Source organism: Podarcis pityusensis (genome assembly GCF_964106645.2).
Source record: "Podarcis pityusensis genome assembly, chromosome: 9".
Classification (NCBI taxonomy): Eukaryota; Metazoa; Chordata; class Lepidosauria; order Squamata; family Lacertidae; genus Podarcis; species Podarcis pityusensis.
In genome coordinates this window covers 32,095,300-32,119,850 of record NC_138034.1, presented here as the reverse complement: position 1 = coordinate 32,119,850, position 24,551 = coordinate 32,095,300, and the positions used below count along the sequence as shown (strand labels likewise).

The 24,551-nt window shown below is 41.4% G+C and overlaps 1 protein-coding gene across 1 annotated transcript; it reads right to left on the bottom strand.

Moving 5' to 3' along the window:
* Positions 1-675: 675 nt before the first annotated feature.
* Positions 676-24,440, bottom strand: LOC308485734 (kynurenine/alpha-aminoadipate aminotransferase, mitochondrial-like). Its single transcript, XM_081021732.1, has 15 exons — positions 24,282-24,440; positions 19,036-19,169; positions 17,875-17,988; positions 16,521-16,692; positions 15,798-15,930; positions 14,010-14,084; positions 11,647-11,856; positions 10,913-10,978; positions 9,407-9,489; positions 9,008-9,104; positions 8,693-8,754; positions 7,122-7,186; positions 5,800-5,906; positions 4,371-4,472; positions 676-822 (listed from the first exon to the last, which is right to left on the bottom strand). Exons 3-15 carry the CDS (start codon positions 17,939-17,941, stop codon positions 778-780), a joined length of 1,284 nt encoding a protein of 427 aa, XP_080877858.1. The 5' UTR covers positions 17,942-17,988; positions 19,036-19,169; positions 24,282-24,440; the 3' UTR covers positions 676-777.
* Between the last annotated feature and the right edge of the window lie 111 nt (positions 24,441-24,551).

Below are 24,551 nucleotides of genomic sequence, written 5' to 3'. Positions count from 1 at the left end.
TAGGAGAGAGACCACTAGAGGGAGTCAACGCAAAGGTTTATAATTTTTCTAGGGATGCTAGACTGCCCAGGTTTGCAGTAAAAATAAATTTCTCCAATGACTATGTAAGCTTGTGCATGTTGCTGTGGATAATCCAAATTTTAGCTCTCCCTTTCCCTGGATGGAAGAAGGCAAAGCTGGCTCCGGGTTAGTCAGGTACAGCAGCAAAAAGGCAGGGCTGGCCTTTTAAATTCCCTTACAATGCCCCTGGAGCAAATCTATGTCAGGGACCAAGAGGAGACACTTGGGCCTGCTCCAGCTCTGGGCTGCTGGTGGTTTTCCTTTGCTCTGTGCTGAGAGAACCACCAGGCTTGTGGGAGCTGTAGCTAACATTTTGTATAGGTTCAGCAACAAGTCCTTCTGAGGGCTTGGGTCATTGGCATTTGCCCCATGGTGACAAGCCCTGGTGCTGAGTCTGGAAATGGATAATTCTGCTATTTCAAGATGTGGGTTTTGTTATGTTATTGAGAATACATTAAGCAGCATTGGAATAATGCTCCAAAAAGGAGCTTGAAATTTTACCTTAAGTAACCACCAAATAATATTAACTGTAATAAATTATAGGTCACAGTAATGCTTGCTTGCTTTTAACAAAAGCAAAAAATCCGTACTATTTAAAATAATGAAAGACTGCTGTATAATCAATGATTTATTTAACAGAACATTCTGTGAAATTAGAGGCACAGTTTTGAATATTAGCCAGTGAAGATTTTGGTAAAAGCTAGTTCGCTGTAAGTATCAAGCAGTTTCTTCCTTTATAAGTTCAGCCAGTATCTGGAAACCCTAAAAAAAAGAGCAAGAACATGCTTTCCAAAATGCTCATAGTTCATCTTGACAAAACTCAGTATTATTTAAGTAATATTCCTGTAGTTAAACAAAGCCCATTCATCTGAAGGAATCCAAAGACAGGCTTTATTGAATGGTGTGAGCAACTAATTTATATAATAATAATAATAATAATAATAATAATAATAATAATAATAATCTACTCTTGTGGGAGTGCTGTCCATTAATTAAATATTCGTTTTAGTGGACTAACTCTCTTAACTATTAATGCAAATACCGTTGTCGCCTTTGATCATTAGGAATTCATCCAATACAGATGATACTTGAAAGTTATGTGCAGTGCAGTGCGCTGATCCTACATATGCTTACATGAGAGTAAGCCACACTAAACTGAAACTTAATTGTGAGTAAACACGCATAGGAATGCAGTGCAAATTTCTTTTTACTCTGATCTTGCTTGTAGGCTTCCCATGGTGGGAAAAGGGTGCTGAATTACCTGGGCCTTTGGCTTGATCCAGCAGGGTTCTCATAAAGCCATTATTATCAGGGCTTTTTAATAACAGTACTCACTGGTTACAAAGTACAGGCACCTCTTTTTATTTTGCTACCCATGGCAGCTATTTAGTATTTGAACCCACAGTATTTTTCAAATACATAGATACCTAAAAATGCAATGATTATTATCATTCTATATGAATTTAGATACCATTCTTATAATACTTCATGGTGTTTCCCTTTTATGTTTATACAGCAGAAAAAAGCTGGTTATTCAGTAAAACAAATAAATATTCCTATTATCATGCATTTCCTTCTGGCTTCTCAGTGTTTTGGTGTGACTTCTGGAGAAGAAATACTTTTCTGCTTATGGAAAATCTTAACCATGTGCTGAGAGCCTCCATAAAAATGGAGGAAATCGAGAGAAGTCCTCCTGCTGTCCAAACAGAGGAGGGGCACTTGATAGTGGGGGCAGCTTATTATGCAGGAGGAACAAAAGCTTAACGGTAGCTCTAACGCTATGCAGGCCCGAGGTCTCTGGTTCAGCCTTGGCACCACTTGTTAAAGAATGGGATATCTGGGAGACTGATGCTTAACCCAGTATCCCAAAGCAAATTCACCCTCCTGTTCTTGCTTATTGGATGTAGAAGGTAGGGCAGGTGAAAAATTCCCAGTCTTGACTACTGGCTTTCATCACATGCTCCCGTGATGGGACACTTTTCTGCTTTCAAGGTGTGTGCCCGTGTGTGCGGTGGGGCAGTTCAACACTTCCTTTCTCAAAACTGAGCTGGCCGCAGAACAGGAATGGGCAGATCAGGATCTATACTGGTAGTGTCAGCATTTTCATCTCTCCCATTGCAAGGATCACCAGATCATGTTTGTTTTACTTTCTGTCTGAGAGAAAGGAGGGGGCAGAAGCTACTCTTCCAGACTTCCATCCCTAGTAATGTGTTTTTTTCCTCCTTTGATCTGTCTAGAGACAAGATGGCAGTATGAGAGAGCTGTTTCTCTTGTACATGTTTGTTATGTTCTTTTATTTGTTTAATTAGAAGAAATAAATTAGGTATGCAACAAAACCTCCACAGCTTTGCTTCCCTTACTCTGTTGCATTTGCGGTGCTCACATGAGCAAATGCGAGTCCACTGCACCAGGACCTATTCCTTGGGAATGCTGTGTTGCTGTCCCTACGTTCCTGTGATCGGAAGGTCAGAGAAGGTGCTCCCGACACCCAGCCCATGCAGGCGCCGAAGACGTGGGCTGAATATGGGTGTACGGAAATCTAGAGCACTGGCTGATTTACAGCAAATTGGCAGGAGAACATAGGAAGCCACCTTATACAGAGTCAGACCATTGGTCCAGCTTGCTCAGTGTTTTCTGCACTGATTGGCAGTGGCTCTCCAGGGTTTCAGACAAGGTTCTGGATACAGCAGCAGTATGAAGACTTCTGCTGGGGAAAACTTCTTTCAGAGACTTCGGAGAGCACCTTTACCAAAGGCTAGATGGTCTGCTTCAGAGATGGGTTTTGGGTTATTTCCTAACCTACCTGCTTTCTAAGAACCCCTTTTTAAGTTACTGAAGTGACAAATACCTATATCTGACAAAATAAATATATTTGCTCCAGTATACAGTGGTACCTCGGTTTACAAACGCATCAGGTTACAGACTCCGCTAAGCCAGAAATAGTACCTTGGGTTAAGAAATTTACCTCAGGATGAGAACAGAAATCGCGGGTCAGCAGGAGCCCCATTAGCTAAAGTGGTACCTCAGGTTAAGAACGGACCTCTGGAACAAATTAAGTTCTTATCCAGAGGTACCACTGTATTGGTTTAGTGGCATTAACACAATACATTGTAGTTAAAACTTGCCTATTCACTGCTGTGTTGTGTGTGTGCCTTTCTTGTATCTCCTTGGCTTGAGTCTTTCTGTTTCAGCAGCACATGTAAAATACTGGCAGTATATGGAACCGGAAGGACACTTTAAGCATAACCATAAAGTGTAAAAATGATCACTAGGTGGTAAAGTCTACTGGGAGTTCAAAGAGAGGGCAAAATATATGCCACTTCTTTGCAAGTTATCAGACTTTTATTGTAATTTAAAATTCTTAAGACGAGACTGACTGAGAGTATTGGAAAACCCACAATTATTTTAATACAGAAAGAGAAAGTCAATGTTTTTGTAACGATCCAGAAACCGACTGTGATTTATTCTTCATTTTTGTCAAATGCACCTTGTTCCCTTATTCCTTTTTATTCACAACATAAAAAAAGAAAACAATTTGCACTTAAACTGGAATATTCAAGCCAATGGGTTTGGTAATTTTTCTAATGTTTCCAATGGGGCTTATTTACTTGCACTAATGATTTTCAATAAAAACTGTTTCAGTTGTTTCTTCTGACAGAAAGAGAATGTCAAATCAAATGCAAAAAAACCCCATTCCCTTCCCCGGAACCAAGATGCAACAATTTGGCTGTAGTCCTATACATAATTAACATACACACACTGAACTCAAGAGGAGTTTCGTCTCTGTAGACGTTTACTGGCACTGGCCATCACAGTTACGCAGCAACTTAAATTCCCAATCTACACTGTTGCCAGGGACTTCTCTCTGCTGCAGGGCAAACCACCACAGAAGCCCCTGCTGTGCTCGCTGAATCCTGCTGGCAGTAGCTAACAACCTAAATCTCTAAATGGGACTTTTGTAGGCAAGGGCGGAGCAGGGCCATAGATGAATCCACTGGGTCCACAGCAGGTCCATTTCCCTCAGAATGGCCCAGCTCAGGCCCCTTTGCTGCACCAGCCTGAGAGTTGGCACAGCAAAAATAGACAATTCAATTGTTTCTGCCACCCACACATACCCTTTCCCCTGGCAAGGTTGTGGATCCAGCAATTAATCTACCGCTCCATGCCTACTGTTTCACTTAGGATGGTGCAGTCCCATACATGTCTACTCAGGAGGAAGTTCTATTGAGTTCAGTGGGATTTAGAATCATACAATTTTGCTTCTCATGTAATTCCTTTTTTTGGACAACAAGAGAGTAGATTGCACTTACCCGGTCCATTTCATCTGGAGTAGCGAAAGAGTAGGAAACTCTGATATGAGGAGATGGTTCTGAGGGATCAATCATATAAGGTTTCCCAGGAAGTAAAGACACCTAAAAATGTTGATTATTTTTTATGACTTGTTCATTACTTTTATTGCTTGTGTGTATGTAGATACTACTAATTTATCATGCATGAATATACTGTTTGTAGATCTGTTATTGTCCACATGTTATCTCCGCATGTTTATGTAGTGAAATAACTGGAAGGGAGGAGTTATAGAATGGAAATTCAACATATTTCCATCAATGAAAGCATATACTTTAGCCCAACGAACAATCTTTCCCTGTGTCCTATTGCACTAGCTTGTACTGGCTTCTACTAGCAGAACAGGGTAGTTTAATCCGTCCCCTAAATTTTAGTTATCTCATATAGGAGTAAGAAATAGACCTTTCCATACATATTAAACTAGAGAAAAACTGCTGAAACAAGTTCATTTCTGGCCTGCTTATTATAGTACACTTTATTCTTGTGGATGATGTGGGCTCATAGAAAGCAATCATATTACTTACGTAAAATGATTTATGCTGTAAAAAAAATAGGAAATTAAATTCAAAAGGATAAATCAATGGTAGTTCTATGGAGCTCCACCTTACTGAACTGGATTACTTGGCATGCATTTATATTTTTCAGGAGTATTTCATTTTCAGTTGCAGAATTTCTACAAGAAGTTCTTTCATTTGCATTTTCCTCTGAAACGGCTTTTTGTTGCTAACACAACAATGAGGCTATAACAATAGAACTGGTAGAAGCTGAGCGCGACAGAAATTTATGGACTGCATGATTGGGTCAGAAGCAGGGATGCATGAATTTCAGTCCCCCCCCCCTTATTTTTCTAGCCTTAAGATCAATTTTACACATTCCCACACCATTATACAAGTTGTCTTGAGTATTCATCAACATTTTGCTGTGTATTTCTCCCAGTATATACATTTTTGTATGCAATTTGCCAAATAATACACATAATTGGATGTTATTTTAACTAATATATGCATTTTTATGCACACTTTCCCCTAATGTGCCCATTTTTCTACACATCACAGTTGTATTGCAAAATTCAGAAAAATGAAAAATTCAAAGGATACAAATGAGCCTGATCTAATTATGTTTGACTCAGAGTAGGTCTACTGAAAGTGCTATAAATAAATTAATCATGTCCATTAATCGTAATGTGTCTACTTTGAGTAGGATTAAGATTTCTGCGGGAAGTGCAAATTAATCAGGTTTGCAGTAAAATGCAAACTAAAGCAGAATTTCTTTCTCATCCTTATTCGGACATGACAGCCCAGTGACATCAGCCCATTCACCCACCAACTCCACATCATGAAATATTTCAGCCTTTCCCATTACCACAGCAGTAGAGTAATCAATTTTTCCTACCCCTTTCTCCAGTGCTTTTTCCATGACCATCTGGAATGTATCTGTAACCCCCTTAATTTTAATCCACAAAAATAGTCCAGCATTAGGAGCATGCCACTCTGCTAAACCTAGAGGAGAAAGCACAACAATGAAGTGAAAGCATCCCAACAAGCTTATCAAGCGTTCGTGTTTTTAAAAAATTCAGTGCTTACGATAAACACAGTGGTGTAGCAGAACACTTCAGCCTTCTTCACCAGGGCCTCAGCCAAACAGTTTCTCATGTCAGAGGCCAGATTTTCTACCACACTCAGCCAACTAGCTATCATAGTCTTGTATATGTATTGGTTTTGAGCACACATGGTCCTTGGACATTCCAAGGGTGAGTTCACACAACCTGAGCTTCATGCTTACATGTGGGTCAAGTAAACAAGCACTAGAACTGGAGTTTAAAGTTGCCATTTACCATCATACTGTTTTTCTGCTTGGCCCAATAGCAAAGCAATGTCTCTTTTTCTGATGATGTGAGACACATCCAGATACTACTATGGTGGTGTTATAATCTGATGACAGGAAATAGAAGGCACAAAATGAAGCCTATGTCATTTGCTAATCACACATCCAGGAAGTACCATTCCATAGTTCTGGTTGGCTAATTTAGCTATAAGGATCTCCTCTAGCAAGTTCTTTTTACCTTCCTGCCTTCCAGACATACCTGCTTTTACTCTGGAAAACAAGCGCTACTGGCTGCAAAGACTATGTTAGAACTGTCACCAGTTCTTGACAGATGTATGGTTGCACCAAGAACAACCTAAGATACCTAACATGATCTAGAGCTCTTAGTCTCATGAAGTGAAGGCCAAGAAATGTGCTCTACAGACTAGTCTAAATGTTTCATTTCTAAAGCAGAGACTGCTTAAAATAATCTCTCTGTGTTGCATTTTCCACAGTAACTCAGAGTGCAGCACCTAATGGACTTTTCTCAGCAGGCAGTTTCCATGCACTCATTATTGACCGTGGAAGGTGCCGCCAACACGAACACTCTACATGATGTGGACAAATAACTTGATAACCCATGCTGTGCACACCAGTGGCGCATGGAGGAGACACACTCCATTCTGTTTGGAGTTCTTTTGAATGGCAGATGCTCGTTTCAAGGGGCAACTGTTTGACAAGTAGTAATGGCAACCCTAACCCATCCGTTTTCTCACTCCTATCATGTTAAAATCATCTTAGCCTTTGTGTTTCTTCTTTAAATCTGTACAGAATCTTTTGTGGGGTTTTTTTAAATAAAAAATCTGGGCACATTGTTACATCTAATTGCCCATGGGAGTGAGTTCACTGACCTGTCAGCCATTTGTCTGCTGCAGCAAGCATCGCGTCGCGCTGTTTTTTGTAGAACTCTGCCACTCTGAAAACAAACAATCAATGCTTGCATTCTTAGCGAAGAAAAGTGGGGGTCATGTGTCAGCCGTAGCACTTCCATTAAATTGTTCTAGACAGGTCACATTCAGAACTAATATAACTTGAACAGCAATACAAGGCACTCAATCTCTGTACTGTGGATGGAGACTATGGGCAGTTGCTTAGGTCACACAATAGCTGGCAACAATTTACTGTGGAAGAAATGGCTAGCACTGTTTCTTCTACTACCCCTTTCATGGATTAAGCAAAAAAATGCATTGTTGCCCATGATCTCAGGTGTGACCAAGAAGACAGCATATATTTGGGTGAGAATTTAATGATTGCATCCTTCCTAGTTAGTATGATTTCTTCAGAATTCATTTTGATTATAAGTTTGAGTGAAAAATAAGCTCCCCAAATTCTCCATCCTATTTGGGTGGGGAAATGGACAGTGTGGGTTTCTTTGTATATTCTCCTACATAACCCTAGGCTGTCTACCTCTTCCACGATGTAGCAGCAGTAAAGTTAATGGGAAACCTCTGCCTGCCAAGAACCATAACAGAATGAATGAATGAATGACATCAAGAGAAATAGGGAAGGTAAGTAGGACACATGTCAAGGGGTAGATGGTGCAGTATTTTTTGCTCTATAATACGCACTTTTCCCCTCCAAAAAAGTAAGGGGAAATGTGTGTGCGTCTTATGGAGCGAATGCAGGCTCCATGGCTTCAGCGAAAGCAACGGGAAGCCTCCGGAGCGCAGCGGGAGATCCCGCTGCGCTCCGGAGGCTTCCCGTTGCTTTCGCTGAAGCCAGAAGAGCAAGAGGGGGTGGTGCGCACCACCCCCTCTTGCTCTCCTGGCTTTGCTTCACTGGAGAGGTGCTGCACAGCTTTCCCTCTCTGCACAGTGCCCCTTCAGCGAAGTGGGAGGAGAAATGGAAGGGGCTCCGTTTCTCCTGCCACTTCGCTGAAGGGGCGCTGCGCAGAGAGGGAGAGATTTTTTTTTTCTTGTTCTCCCCCTCTATTATTATCAATTATTTCAAAATAGAATGAAGAGACGGTAGGACCATGGCGAGAGCTTTCACAGGCAAAGGTGCTTTTTTCTGATCTGGTGCTATGAGATACTGTGGCCAACTGTTAACCGTATCCATTAACTATAGCGTGAGCCCGGTTTTTGCCGGGGAGGGCGGGATACAAATAATAATAATAATAATAATAATAATAATAATAATTTCTTCTATGGAATTGATGAAAGTGACACTTACAGCCTATGGACTGTGAGCATGTTAGAAACATAAGGAGCTGCCTTATACTGAGTCAGACCACTGGTCCAACTAGCTCAGGATTGCTTGCACTGACTGACAGCAGCTCTCCAGGGTTTCAAGCAGGGAGTCTCTCCCAACCCTACCCGGAGATGCCAGGGATTGTACCTGAGACCTTCTGCATGCAAAGCTGATGCTCTACCACTGAGCTATAGCCCTTCCCCAAATGCTAGCATTTTCATAACCCCCTTACCGGTCTGCATTATCCAGAAAACCCTTTTGCCCCCACTTCTTAAGAAGTTCCATTACGATGACCTGCAAGAGAAAGCAAGAAAGCACCCAATGTGATGTCACAATCTAAATAAAATATGCAAGATTTGTGTATTCACTGTTAGTTCCCAGGATTCCTTGGAGGGGAACCATGACTGGGAGTGCTTCGACTTTTAGCTGAATTCTATATATGTTTATTTAGGATTAAGCATTCAATTGGGGCCCCACTTTCAATTAAGTGTTATCAGGATTACAGCTTTAGTTTTGAAAAGGAATCCAATATATGACTAGTGTTTACCTGTGCAAAAGTGTTGGGCTGCATTGTTGAGGCCTGAGTATGTAGAACAATTTTGTCTATAAAAGGTGCAGGTCCTGTTATAAAGCCTATTCTCAACCTATAGAAGAGAAAATACAACAAAGAGTTGAAAGACACACACCCTACTTAATTTGGCAAGTCCCCAGTTTTAAATTTTGTCCCTTTTTTGTTCTGCACATTGTTTTGTACAATGCCGTCTGGATTTTGCGAGGGCTGTCAAATCACTGAAAACACCCATAGCCGTGCAACGAGCATTTCAATTTGCAGTATTTGACAGATTCAAATGTCGTTATTGTTTCAAAATCTCCATCGTCACTCTAATTTAAGGTGATAGGGGTATTGCTACAGGGAGCATGTTCTGCACTTCCATATTCTACTCACCCGGAAGAGATAATTTTAGAGAAAGAATCACCTCTGATGACTCGACCATCAACATCCATTGAAAGAAATGATGGCGCTTTAGTCTTAAAATGCAAATAACATAATATTATTAAAACAAAACAAAACAATATTAAGGTTTCGCTTGGCACATGAGCTATGTGGAGGTGGGATAAGAACATAAGAAGAGCCGTGTTAGATTCAGGGGCAAAGATGTCAGAGGCAAAGGGATGGAGGCTGTCAGTGTTATTTACTGCTGAAGTGGTCCACCTAGTCCAGTACCTAGTCCAGCAGGTTCTGAGCCAAATAGCCATTTTCAGCAACTGGAGTACTGCTCCAGCAGTGGAGGCAGAACATAGACATCAAGATTAGTAACCATTAATATGATAGCAAACTATTCCCCTGAAAAGTCCTGTAAGAAATGGGAAGGGGAAAAATTGTATTTCTTTCCTACCTAGAAGTTGTACAAATGGTGCATAGAACTTTTTTTAAAAATGAACCAACCTCTAGACACCAGCACAGATCAATGGAGACATTGACCGTCATCATCATGCCAAACCTACGGATCAATGGAGATAATGACTATCATCGTCATCACGCCAAACCTGGGCCTAGGAGAGCCCAGGTGTGTGTAGGGGTCTCTGAGCTGATCCTGCAGTTTCTCTGGGATCTGGAGGACCTTTCCCCACAAAAGACAGAGGGCTATATATTGCCACTGTGAGTGTGCTCTCTACAATGCATTGAAAGCACCTTGAACCAATCATGGGGCATGCACATAGCCAGGAAAGTGGAGTTAGCTTTGGCGAAGCTGCAGGATGAAGTAATCAAGGTGTTAGAGGCAAAGATACTGGAGCTATCAAAGCATTAACTACTGGTCTAGAAAGAAAAATATGACCATTGTGCTTAGACATGATGGAGGACAAGAAAAACTGGATATTCTTAAAAGAGACAAGCTAGGGCAAGGCAGAACTGTGTGACATGTGACTCAAGACTGTCAATCATCTACACTTGGGTTGTCACCTGCTTTTGGGGGAAGAATTGTGACTTGGTAGTAGAGCACCTGTTCTGCATGTAGAAACTCCCAGGCTCAATCTTTGGTATCTCCTGGTAGGGCTGGAAGAGACTCCTGACTGAATTCCTGGAGAGCTGCCAACATTCAGTGTAGACAATACTGCTCTTGATAGATGAATGGGATGACTTGGTTGTAAGGCTTCCTATATTCCTATGTTCTTGGGCCTAAGTGCCTAAGGAGCCTTAAAATCTAGATCAGCGGTTCTCAACCTGTGGGTGCCCAGATGTGGTTGGACTACAACTCCCATCATCCCTGAGCTCTGGCCTTGCTAGCTAGGGGTGATGGGAGTTGTAGTCCAACAACATCTGGGGACCCACAGGTTGAGAACCTCTGATCTAGGGGATGAACATGCTTTTCTTTTGTGTCAAGAAGAAAACATACACAGAACAAATCAATTAGTATATTTAGTTCGGGAAGTGCTATTAGTTTGATTTTACCTTCTGAAACTGGATGAAATAGTATGGATCATCTTCTATTATAAGAAAGTTGTATTCGTGGGCAAGCTAAAAGGTAAACCAACAAGAAAAGAAGAGAAAATAATTTTGTGGAATGATCAGTGCATACACAACTATGGTTTGCCAACAAGCCAAAACAATAGTGGTCCTATCAAACATGAGAAAACCTTGGAAAATTGATGTGTCCCAAGTTTATGTTCATGTTTCCCATTTTGTGCTGAGTTGATGAACAGTCACCTCAGGTGGCAGCGGAGGGGAGGAGGAAGCAGGGGGCACCATGTTGTTTTGCCTCAAGTGGGAAAATGCCCTGGGTTGGCCTTGCTTTCTGTGAACTCTCCTTTGCTGCCTTCTTCCTTCCATTCTTCCTTTGCTGTCCCAGAGCAGCGAGGATGGGAGCACAGGGAATTTGCTTAATTGTTTTGGGAAAGAGACATCTCTCTCATCTGCTGCTGCATTTGTAGTACTGCCAGCTAGTGCTCTCTCTTTTTGGATAAAATTAAAAAAGGTGTCAGTACATAGGCTGCAAAGAGGAAGAAGAGGTGACCACACTCCATATTGGTAGGTAGTTTCTTAAAAAAAGCAAAAAAAGCAAAAAGAAGAAGAAGCAAGCACAGTTGTCTATATTAAATTGCTGCTCTGTATACCTGCCTAGGGTTGCTTAGTGGAAATGCTGTCTTTGTTTCTTCTTAAGATGATGCCCGGGTACCAAGGATTACCTGGTAAATCTCTTTTTTGCGTTCCGCTGTCAGGGAGCTCCCAGAAGGATTGCCACCATTAGGAACACTGTACAGGAACTTAGGGGGCTTGTCCGTGAGCTTATGCACATTGTCTGATTTCCACCTGGAAAGAATCTCCTTCAAGCCTTTGGGAATGATTCCATGTGCATCACTAGGTACTTTGATGATGTTACATCTCAAGGCTTTTAGCTGTTTATGAAAAGAAACATGGTATTACACATAATTTATTATCCAATCCACAGAGGCCATTAAAACCAAGATATTATTTCAGCAGCTAAGCTCGAAACCACTCGTATACAGAAGTCATATACCGTGCCCCTTAAAACTGGTTCTGAAATGTCATATGCTGGTGGTAGTAGCTGATGGAGGATGGATCGCAGTTGGAGGATGGATGGCGGCTAACAGATTGAGGTTGAATCCTGACAAGAAAGAAGAACTGTTTTAGGGGGACAGGAGGTGGGCAGGTGTGGAGGACTCCCTGGTCCTGAATGGGATAACTGTGCCCCTGAAGGACCAGGTGTGCAGCCTGGGAGTCATTTTGGACTCGCAGCTGTCCATGGAGGCACAGGTCAATTCTGTGTCCAGGGCAGCTGTTTATCAGCTCCATCTGGTACGCAGGCTGAGACCCTACCTGCCCGCGGACTGTCTTGCCAGAGTGGTGCATGCTCTAGTTATCTCCTGCTTAGACTACTACAACACACTCTATGTGGGGCTACCTTTGGAGGTGACCCAGAAACTACAACTAATACAGAATGTGGCAGCTAGACTGGTGACTGGGAGTGCCCGCTGAGACCATATAACATTGGTCTTGAAAGACCTATATTGGCTCCTAGTACGTTTCCGAGCACAATTCAAAGTGTTGGTGGTGACCTTTAAAGCCCTAAATGGCCTCAGTCCAGTATACCTGAAGGAGAGTCTCCATCCAGCACTGAGGGCCTTCTGGCGGTTCCCTCATTGCGAGAAGTGAGGTTACAGGGGACGAGACAGAGGGCCTTCTCGGTAGTGGCGCCCGCACTGTGGAACATTCTCCCACCAGATGTCAAAGGAAAAAACAACTACCGGACTTTTAGAAGACATCTGAAGGCAGCCCTGTTTAGGGAAGCTTTTAATATCTGAAGGACTATTGTATTTTAATATTGTGTTGGAAACCGCCCAGCGTGGCTGGGGAAATCCAGCCAGATGGGCGGGGTGAAAATAAATTATTATTATTATTATTACAGTATAAATGCCAGTGACAATTAGAGATGCACAAAGATTCATCCTTGCTGTATTGCTTTTAATATTCGCTTGGAAGCTGCCCAGAGTGGCTGGGGAAACCTAGCCAGATGGGCGGGGTATAAATAATAAGTTGTTGTTGTTGTTGTTGTTGTTATCCGAAGAGTGGATTGAGACTTTGTAGACTCTCCAAACCCTCCCTGCCAGAAATGGATGCTAACAGCTTCATTTTCCCAGGAGGGATGTTGAGACTTGTCGTTCCAGCCTCTTTCCTGTGTAGGAAATGGATGCTCTAAGTACCCATGCTGACATTGCCACCTTTGCTGCTGTCCCTTTACCGGGATAGAGGCAGGGGAAGGGATGGTGGCAGTGGGTGCTCAGAGATTCAGCTGAGCAGGCCTTCGTGCAAGCCTGATCATGGCATGCTTCAAGTTAAGGGCCTTGCTCGGACGGGTCTAGTCATGAGAAATGAAACTGAGCTGCTTGCTATGCGAATATTCCTGTTGATTCGTCACAACATCCACACTGACAATGAAAAAAACCACGAAGAACAGGCGAAAACAAGGGAGGCAGTGGTAGGCAAAAGAAGGCAGCTCCTGGTCCTGTTTTGTAAACTTTAGGAATCTAAAATGGAGGCTCTGTTAGTGTGGTTTCGGACATAGCTCAACAACTTTTCTGTCCGGATTTTCACCACTGTTTGAAAATGGCAAACCTAGCTTAGATGCATAGCTTGTGGCCACCAGAAGCTTTGCATCCAGCATTGTGGGCCTGATTCTATGGAACCCCCTCCCAGCTGAGATCAGACAGACCCCTCTCCCTGTTTCAGGTGGTTGACAAAGACCTCCACCTACCATCAAGCAGGCATTTTCAGGAAGTTTTCTGTTTTTATGATTAATTTATTTTATCCATATTTTGTAATGTACACCACTTAGAGACTGAGATAATTAAGTAGTATATAAATACCTTAAATTAAATAAAACACTTGTTACTTTTTGATACAATTCTTGTCATACATGGCAAACCACTCACGGAGTCCCAATATGAACTTTTACAATGGCGTGTTTATGCACCAAAGAACTAGAGTTGGCATAGCAGCTTGCTGTGATGGGACCCCAAAGATAACTCACTGCTAACATTGCCCCGTGGAAGTTCGGCTCCTCTACAAGGACGTTGTCGCCTGGGTTGATGAGCATATCAAACGCCTGCAAAAAAAGACCAAAAAGGTTTGAAACAGTGAGCATCCTACTGGATTTTAGTGGAGTCCTATCCAAGTTTTAATATTAAAACCTAATACTTTACCAGTGTTGATGTAAGGCATATCATCACCACCTCAACCCCCATAGCAATTAGGCTTGGCAAACAAAATGAAAAGTCCTGTTTTTCTCTCTCAACCTAATTGCCACAAAGGCAGGTTGGGGCCCAAGAAGGGATATGGCAGGGTAGATTCAAGTCATCAGGTCATATATGGCCCACAGGTTGGCCAGCCCCCCAATCTAAATGGTGACATTATCTTGCTCTTCTTTTGACACCAGCCAGGAAGGCTGTCCTGAATGTCTTGTCTGTATTTGAGATATATAGCAGAGACATGTTAGGAGATCTTTCTCTGGTTATATCTGGGCTGTGGAAATCATTGTCCCCTGATTCTGGCTTAATGTTTTTGGGCTGCTTTCTTAAGATATCCCATCAGAAGTTCAATTTATCTGGCTGACAATTGATATCTATCTGCTTCCTGGTTTTAATCTTTTCTTCCATTAGTCATGTGTTTTTGTTTTAAAACTGGTTTTGATCAACTTTTAACTGTGTAGTATTTGGCCTTGGGTCCTTCTCAGAAGTGGACAACCAGAATTAATCTCATTTTATAAATAAATAAAAATGATAAAATTGCACTACCCCTAACTTAGATTTTACGCAACTCCCCCCCCCCCCTGAGCATATAGTTTACATATAGATGCTAAGCACAAGCAAGCATTACATAACTAGAAAAAAAATAGTTAGTAATGCAGAAGATTAAAAACAAAGATGACAAGGAGCAGATCTCTGGTGAATAAATCATTCTATGATATGTCCCTGAAGTCAATCATCTCTATAAAGAACAATGGATGTGCATCTATTTATATTTAAGAATCAGAGTTTAGAACTACATAATTGGAAAGCTACATAACTGGAAGCAATTTCATCTGGTTCTGTCTCCACTGAGGACAGGGGTGCCAACTTGAATAAAAGATTGGGGGGGAGCAGGTAAGATGTGGCACACACACTCCATTTGAATGCCAATGGCCATCAACTTTGGACCCTCCCCCGGCACCCTCAAATATTTTATTGGGGTGTGGGTGAAGGAACCTTGGCCCCTCGGACTCCTATGACTAGGGACAGGAGTCAACAGTTTCCATGAGCTTAATTCTGAAAATAGGATAGTTCTGCTGGATGAAGGGGAGAAGTAATTTTAATTTCTCCTCCTTCTCCTTCTCCTTCTCCTTCTCCTTCTCCTTCTCCTTCTCCTCCTCCTCCTCCTCCTTCTCCTTCTCCTGCAAAGCTGCTCAAGAAAGTTGGAGGACCCTCTTGAACAGTGTAGGAAGCAGCGTGAAGGACTGAAGGAGGAATGGGGAGTTGATAAAAATCCATTCCCTTCTACCAGTGGGGACCTCCACTGAATCTCAGACCTTTCCATGGAAGGGAACAACAACAACAAAAACTTGATGGAATAATACACTTGTATTTTCCAATAGTGCACATGAAGCAGTCATGTCAAGTCTTTATTTTCAAGTATTAACTTTGCTCAGCTGATTTGATATGATGGGGAAGAATCATCAGCAGAAAAATATCCTTCCGATTTAATTGCTATAGAGGGACTCAGTGGGCATTTGGCTCAGTTGTCTGAACTGACATGGTTCTGTTGACCTTTGAATCGCTCGTACTTTAGTAAGGCCATCCTGGCTGCCTGAAGTGAGACATATCTTCATTTGTCCTTTCTCAGGAGCATACGTCGCTGTTGGTGGGTTGTGGAGCTTCATCTGCAAGTCTCTGAACCAAGACAATAAGTTGTGCATTCTGGAAGACAGAGATTTTATTCTTCTTTTTAAATATCCTCAGTTCTTCATGCATAATATACCACTTCAGTTTAGCTTGAAGTTGGTACAATGAAGAAAAAACAAACAAACAGAAATACATAAACATCTTAACACTTACTTAGAAATGGATATGAAAAACTTATTTACGTGGACCAGGAGTGCGTTCATTAGTATTATTTTAAATAACAAGTCTTTTGAATAAATGACTAGGGAGTTGCTTGAGCTAATTAAGAACATAAGAAAATCCTTGCTGGGTAAGGCAAAAGGCTCATCTATTCCAGTATCCTGGGCTCACAGTGGCCCACCAGATGACTGTGGGAAACTCTGAGCACTCTCCCCCCAAAGTTTTATATTAAATTGTAATTTATTTTGTATCTGTTGTGCATCTATGGGCAGAGTTCCGTGGAAAGAGGGATTGTTGGTTAAACCACTCTGGTAATTGTAGCTCTGTGTAGGGAATAGGGATTTCCTAAGAACACTCAGTACTATGGTTCCCAGGATTATGTTGCAGAATACACCTGCAATAAAACACCAGTCTGGAGGGCCCCTCTGCATGATTTTTCATCATACCCCTCTGTAGCACTGTACTGAAGAGCTCTCTTCATCAGTTGTTCTCCAATTTCAATGGTGCTTCCATCATTGAGGGTTATACTTGCTGTTTTCATTGGGAAATAGTTAGGGTTTGGCATACCCCCACTAAGCATGATGACGGTAGACGCTGCCATCTTCTTTTCCAGTTCATCTGCCATTAACACGAGTAAAAGAATATTAGTTAATAAGTTAAAAGATATAATTAACAGAAAAAATGAACTTCAGAGGAAGCCAAATGTGAAAGAAAATGCTATTCTTTTTTTAAAAAAATAATTTTTATTAAGTTTCTTACAGATGTAACATAAGAAAAACAGAAAAAAAAGAAAAAAGACAAGATCACAAATATAAACAAAAAAGAGAGTAAAAACAAAATACTAGTAAACACCTACAACCTAAACACCTAAACAACACAAATTAATTAATTATTTAAACTTCTAATCTCATAAAACATATTTTGGGCTTCCTCTGAGCCCTCCAATCTGAATTTCCTTGTAATTAAAATGTAGCAGTTTTCTGATACCATTTTTTTTAAAACCACAATATTCCAATTAAAATAAAATTTCTTAACTTTCCTTAAAGTTCTAAATCTTATTTGTTTAATTAACTCTTAATTTAATCCTAGGCCTATTTTGGTACTTCCAAGTAATTTCTAATTTTTAATATCACAGTATTTATTCAAATAGTCCTTAAATTTCTTCCACTCTTCTTGGTATTCCTCCTCTTTTTGGTCGCGGATTCTTCCAGTAAGGTCAGCCAGCTCTATATATTCCATCAGAAGTAAGTTTCACTGCATTCAGTGGAGCTTCTTCCCTGCTGAGTGTGTGTAGGCCTACAACCTAACTATTAGTTTTTACTGTTATGCAGTGATATGTGTATTTATGATGTTACTGAGCAGTAAATTACAGCATTACAAGGTTGCCTTATATACCTGGCTACATTATTTACTCTGATTGGGAGCAACTTGCCAGGGTCTCAGGCAAAGGTCTTTCACATCACCTGTTACCTGGTCTTTAAAAAATCTGGAAATACTATCAGGGATTGAACACGAGACTCTGTGCAAACTATCTGCTGTACCGCTGAGGTGCGGTCCCACCCAATTTATTATTCATTTATTTCATAAAATTTATACGCCACTTGATTGTAAAAACCCCTCAAAGCGGTTTACAAAAAGGTAAAACAACAATACCCAATAACATTACTCTTCCGAATGGGAACTTGCACTCTCTCTCAACAAGACTTTTCTGAGCATAAGCATATTCTATTGATATAAAGCCAGGCGAAAATGAAAATTGTGAAGCAAATCAGGTGAGGACTGGAAAATGCAACTACTCACTTGAAAGTCTTGCAACGTTTGGTTTCCTTGCTGCACTTATATCGGACAGGAATTTGGAGTAATCCATTTTGATGTGACAAGCAGTGAACAGGTTCCTTAGATTTCCTTAGAAAACTGCAGTAGAAATTAGACACAGATAATGATTACACTTGTATGTTCTGATCTCTTTCTCTTAGCACAGAGAATGCTTCAGTACTTTATGTTCAACTGCTCACGTGTTCAACTAAGAGCAATCAAATATCTTTTAAAATCCAGTATTAACTAAGGGGCCTTCTCTGAAGCTGAGGAACACAGGGCAGCCTAAAACAATTTTAAAACACAATGTCATTAAATACAGTAAAAAAATAAATTACATTAACAACAGGTAGAACAACAAGTTCCAAACAGAGTTAAAATCACCATCAATTTTTCTTCTTCAAAAAATGTATTTATCAGGAATAACAAACTTCTATAAAGTAGAGCTGTGCAATTCTTCATGCATGAACATATCAAGGAAAAATATTGTGCTTTTGAGAAGCAAAAAAGCGTTTTCCAACATCACATTTCTCCCTCTGCCTCTGCCTCTGCCTCTCCCTCTCCCTCGTGTCTCTCTCTCTCTCTCTGTGTGTTAGTGTTATATTCACACCTGTTCTTGGCCACTGTTTCCCCAAGTTGCGACTGCTTCAGCTACACTCTGCCCCTCTGATGTATAGTTCCAGGACTGGTCCTACTCAACCAGGGACCACAAAATGAGCATGATAATTCTACTGAGTGGAAACATAGTTGAGCTAAGGTGAGTGTAATATTTTCTAGACTAGTGATGTGGGTCATCGTAACCAGCCAGGAATTCATTGCCTCTCTAAGCAGGCAAATCATCTGCGGATGAGAATCATTCAGAGTGTGGATTGCTGTTTTTCAAGTGGTAGTTTGCCACCACTGAAGTGGCAAAATGTTTGTTCACCGCAAAAGAGACCGGTGATTCCCTCTCCCCTTGACAAAATGTGAACTGGCTAGGGGGGATTATGTCTCTCTCCCCCCCCCCCCATTTGGTGTGTCCCCAACCTATTTTCATGGGGAATAAAGGGACATCCATTTGGCTTAGCCCTGATGTAAATGAAATCAATATTGTTAGCTTCTGAATAAATCTTTAACACAAAAAATTAATAAAAGTATGAAACTTACAGTCTGCAGCTTGATGTAGGAAAGAAGGGCAGGAAGCACCAAATGCTCCAACAATAACAAAAAACAACAACTTTTTTTCTTCAACCGTCAGGCACAAAGAAAGAATAGTAGCAATGCCGAAAGCTGTTCTTCTCCTAAGGTGAATATAATATAATTGTATTTTTCTCATAGCTTCCCTCAAAACCATAAATCTCTTTGCCCAAGTACTTAATAATTTACCAAGGAAAAGCAGTTATGAAAATTTAGACTCTGGACTTACATCAGGAATAGCTCAGCCTTTCTCCTTATCTCCTCTCAAAAGCTAGTTGGCTCCCAGTGTGAAACAGCAGCCCCTTCAAGCTCGTCTACCCAATAGTTCACACAATCTCCACAGATAAAACTGACCCAATGCCTATATTGACTAATAATGGCACCAATTAGGGTGCCATTGCAGAGAGAGAGCCCTCTCTCTGACTGCTGCATAAGAGATAGTTCTTTTGATTCAAAACAGCCAGGCAGACCTCAACTTCAGATCTTAATAGACAGACAGAACTATGTGGAAGGAGCTGCTTCTTTGAATAAGCCCCTAGTTATTTGGGACTTTATAAATTAGGTCTTCATAATACCCTTCTGAAGGACAGGTAAATGACCATGTCTATTCCTGCACACAAGGGACGTGGGTGGCGCTGTGGGTTAAACCACAGAGCCTAGGACTTGCCGATCAGAAGGTCGGCGGTTTGAATCCCCGCAACGGGGTGAGCTCCCGTTGCTCGGTCCCTGCTCCTGCCAACCTAGCAGTTCGAAATCATGTCAAAGTGCAAGCACGTCAAAGTGCAAAGGTACCACTTTGGTGGGAAGGTAAACGGCATTTCCGTGCGCTGCTCTGGTTCGCCAGAAGTGGCTTAGTCATGCTGGCCACATGACCCGGAAGCTGTCTGCGGACAAACGCCGGCTCCCTCGGCCAATAAAGTGAGATGAGCGCCGCAACCCCAGAGTCAGTCACGACTGGACCTAATGGTCAGGGGTGCCTTTACCTATTCCTGCATACAAAGGTGCTCTCCTCATTCAACCCTTGAAAAGTGTTTCCCGCTGCATTTTACTTAAAAAAAAGACAGAAACTTGGCATCTTGCATGGCCAAAGCTATGGCATGTTAGCTTAAACATACTGTTATGATCCTCGGCGAGGTACTCTCCTTAAAGTTAACGAAATAAGCTGGGTGGCAGTAAGCAGATCTCTCTCCCTTTTTAAGCCTTCAATGTATTGCTCTGCATCTTAAATAAGGACAACCAAGAAATCAGTAAGCTTTTAATGATAGTTCTTGATTAATTAGTAGCTTTTCTGAGAAAGAATCCAGTACCCCCCCTTTCTTAAAACAACAACTTAGTTCTTTGCTTCTCTGGCAAGAGAAACCATAGCCTATGCTGTATTGAACTGCATGTTCTATAACTAATTAATTTGCTGAGTTCTTAAACAATTACTCTGTCTATCAAGCAAGAAACATGGCTGTATGCCCAGTCATGACCAACCTTTGATTCAATACTACTTAGCAATCATTTATTTGCTTTTTTAAGGTGTCCCAGGGGCCACTGAAAAGGTCAGGACCTTCCTCCAATGCCAGAGATCCATTATCAGAACCTCCCTCTCCAATTCCTTAGCTTCCAACTTAGGTTGGAACTCTAACATCAGTAGGGCAAAATTCTGGGGAGCGGTGGGCGAAAAGGTCAATTCTGGTTTCATCCCATTTAAGTTCAATTCCCACATTTCCACTTCACTTTGCAAATGTTCTAAATGCGAGAAGTTCACCTGCATTTAGTGAAAAATTCTCCTAATAATGCACTTTTTGGGTTTCCCCTAGTATACACATTTTTGGCAAATTAATTTCCCCGAATAAAATGCATTTTTTGTATGTTATTTTCAAAAATATATGCATTTTTAAAAAGACACTTTACCCTACTATGCGCATTTCTGTACACATTACACGGCTGGGGAAATCAAACTGTAAAATTCGGAGAAGGGCAAATTTCGAAGGATGGCTGTGTTTTGGTTTGTGTATTGTTTTGCAAAGTCTAAAACAGGTAGGTTTCCCTTTAAATGAAAACTGAATCTATCCCCCTCCCCCCATCCTTGTGTCAAGGCCATTCCGGGTCACTCCAGGCAGCAACTGTATCCGAATACTGCCTGCCAAACTTGGAGAAAATTTAGACACTTCTTAGGCTGCCTAAATCTTTCCCTCCCCTTACCTATTGTTTCCAATGTGGCAACCCTCCTCTGCCCTCACTCCCATTCTGCTAGCACCAATCCAGCAGAGATGGGGATTAAAGTGGTAGGTTCACCTTTGGGTTTCCCTACACACCCCACTTAGCATTGCACTGTTACCGTATAATTTATCCCACTTTTCAGACAATTGTTGCTTTCCAAAGCGACTCGCATCAGTTTTTTAAAAAGGAAAGGAAAGAGAAAGAAGCCCCGCCAGCCAGCCAGCTTGCAAACCAGAAAGACGAAGGTATACAAGGGGTAGTGCGCTTTAAAATGTTCGACATTTAAAGAAATGAGCTTTTGAAGAATGACAAGGAGAAAGGTCAAGAGTGCTACATGTTGAATTAATACATATCACCGAAGTGCGAGGGTGGGTGGAATATCCTATCAGACAATAAGTCCAGGGTCTAAACCAGTACAGGTTTACCTGCCTAATCTGTACTCAACCTTTTGTGCTGCTTAGATCTTGTGTTCCAGTTTCCGTTATCTAATCACTCAGATTCTGTAAATGAATGTTGCAGCATTGGGATGGTGGCACACATGCTTAGTTTATATCATTTATTATAAACTGGATGCATTTACAGTATTTTTTATAGTGGACATGTTTCTTTTCTGCTGTCATGTTTTCTTTTTGGAGTCTCCTATTTTGATAAATGGGGATAAAAACACATGAATCACTACAGAACAGTTTGAAGATGGGAAGTGTTGGATGTTGAGCAGTGAAGACCTTGCTCATCGCCCCCCTCCCCCACCATATCTTGTTTAGTACTAAATGCTGTATTATAAAATGTTTCAAAACTTTAGCTGACCTTATCTGGAATGAAGATATGGTCCACCATCAATCCTGATTACACGACCTGCAACATTGATAGAATTGCGGTTATACGAAGTGTTAAAAGTTAAAAGCAATCCATTAAAGTCCTAGTTTTTCCCCAGCAACAAAACATTACTGATTTCCTTTCACATAGTGTGAAAACAATGTTTTATGTTGCAACAAATCCTAGTAAAAAAAAATTAAAGCTATAGTAAACATGTCATGGAAATATATCTTCCTTGGGACAGTTATCTTCCTGTGGACAGCTAATATAAATCATTTTTAATTGGATCCTGGATACAAAAGAAATACCCAGGTAATATTTATCTATCAGAGTTTTGACATGGTTAACAAATTTGTGGAAGGTCTAAACAGATAATATAGCATAAACATCGATACATAAAACAGTGATGGATAATGCTGTATCAAGTGAGTGAATGTGCCTATTAAAATCTGAAGATGTTTGGATAATGGAGGCTACCTGATTGTCAATGCTTATTTTTGTTAAAACACACATCCCATTTGAATTTCATATACTGTATTCAGGCTATAATTCTATACTCGGTGATGTGTGAGTAAACACCATGGAACTCAATGGAACTTATTTTGAAATCAACTTCTGTAGGATTTCATTCCAAACTACGGAAGGGTAAGCTTTTGGTACTGCATGTTGTGGGGTGTAAGCTGCCAGGGCACTAGCAGCCTAGACCCAACTGCAACACTTGGTGCAGGTTGCCAGAATAGGGTGCTGTTGGTCTCTTAATGTGGTTAGAGGCCACCACTGACCACTGATGGTCAAAAGGAGGCACAGTAGCTACTAGCTCATTAAAGGCAAAAAAAGTAAAGGACCCCTGGATGGTTAAGTCCAGTCAAAGGCAACTATGGGGTTGCGAAGCTCATCTCGCTTTCAGGCTGAGGGAGCTGGTGTTTGTCCACAGAGAGCTTTCTGGGTCATATGGCCAGCATGACTAAACTGCTTCTGGTGCAACGGAACACCATGACGGGAGTCTGAGCACACGGAAATGCCATTTAACCTCCCGCAGGAATGGTACCTATGTATCTACTTGCACTTTTGGGCATGCTTTTGAACTGCTATGTTGGCAGGAGCTGGGACAGAGCAATGGGAGCTCACCCCATCATGGGGATTCGAACTGTCAGCCTTCTGATTGGCAAGCCCAAGAGGCTCAGTGGTTTAGACCACAGTGCCACCCGCAGCCCTATTAGCTCATTAAGGATCAGCTGACACAAATGGCCAATGAGATTCTATTTGGCATCATAATACCTCCAGTTCTGGCTTGCTTCCTTAGTCTAAGCAATTTATTTCAGGTACAGAGCAAGCTGTAATTGGACTATTCTAGCTGACCTCTCTGCATCCTTCCCTCCTTGTGACTCTCTTCACTCATTTGCTTACCAGCTCACTTGATCACCAAGCTACTTTCCACCTCATCGGTCTGCCACTTGCTTTATCTCCAAAATGCAGCAATAGGAAGGTTCTTGGAAGTTCAAAAGGGTAGATCAAATGGTACAGAACAGAAATGACAGACAAGTTACACAGCTAACACCTAATGGATATGGTTAAGGCAGGTGGAGCAGAAAACGTGTGCAAGGAATCCTGTGGAGTTTATGAGGAAACTGCTGTGGAAACAATGAACACGAAACCAAGGAGAGCAGATGAAGCAGATTTTAGTACTTTTCAGCTCTGATATTCTCTGTCCAAAGCAGTACCTTTAAAATATATATACATATAATGTAACAGCTAATGAGGTGATAGAAATTCAGACACGTGTTGCTCACTTTCACAAAGAACATCTGCATACAATTCTGGAGTTGCTCAGGTGTTCTGCACAAGACTGGATAACAGAGCTTTTACGAGCAGAAGGTTCTCCAAACCACATCTTTCGATATCATTCTGTGACTCTGTGGGTGTCTCTGTCCCAAAGTTCCGATGTAATATTTTCTCTGTTTAGGGAAGTTTTTAATGTCTGATGCTTTATTGCATTATTATTATTATTATTATTATTATTATTATTATTATTATTATCAATTCTGTTGGGAGCCGCCCAGACTAGCTGGTGAAACCCAGCCAGATGGGTGGGTAAATAAATAAATTTACATCTGATCCCCACCTACCACTGAGATGGGAATCTTAGAAGGTTGCTCAGATGGGAATATGGCCCTATTGTTGAGAAATCTTACCTGTCCCCCATGAATAGTTAAAGGCTCAAGAGATTTGCACCAGGACAATGACATCTCATCATCTCATGTTGTCCTCTCCCATCCAGCTTCTCCACCATCTTTGCACCCTTTATTGCAGTTTGTTGAAGCGTAGATGGCAAGCTTCTCAGCATACAGAGTTTGGTTGCTCCTGCTGTTGTTGTTGCTCCTCCTCCTCCTCCTCCTCCTCCTCCTCCTCCTCCTCCTCCTCTGTAAAGTACCATGTACATTGATGGCATAATAATGATGATG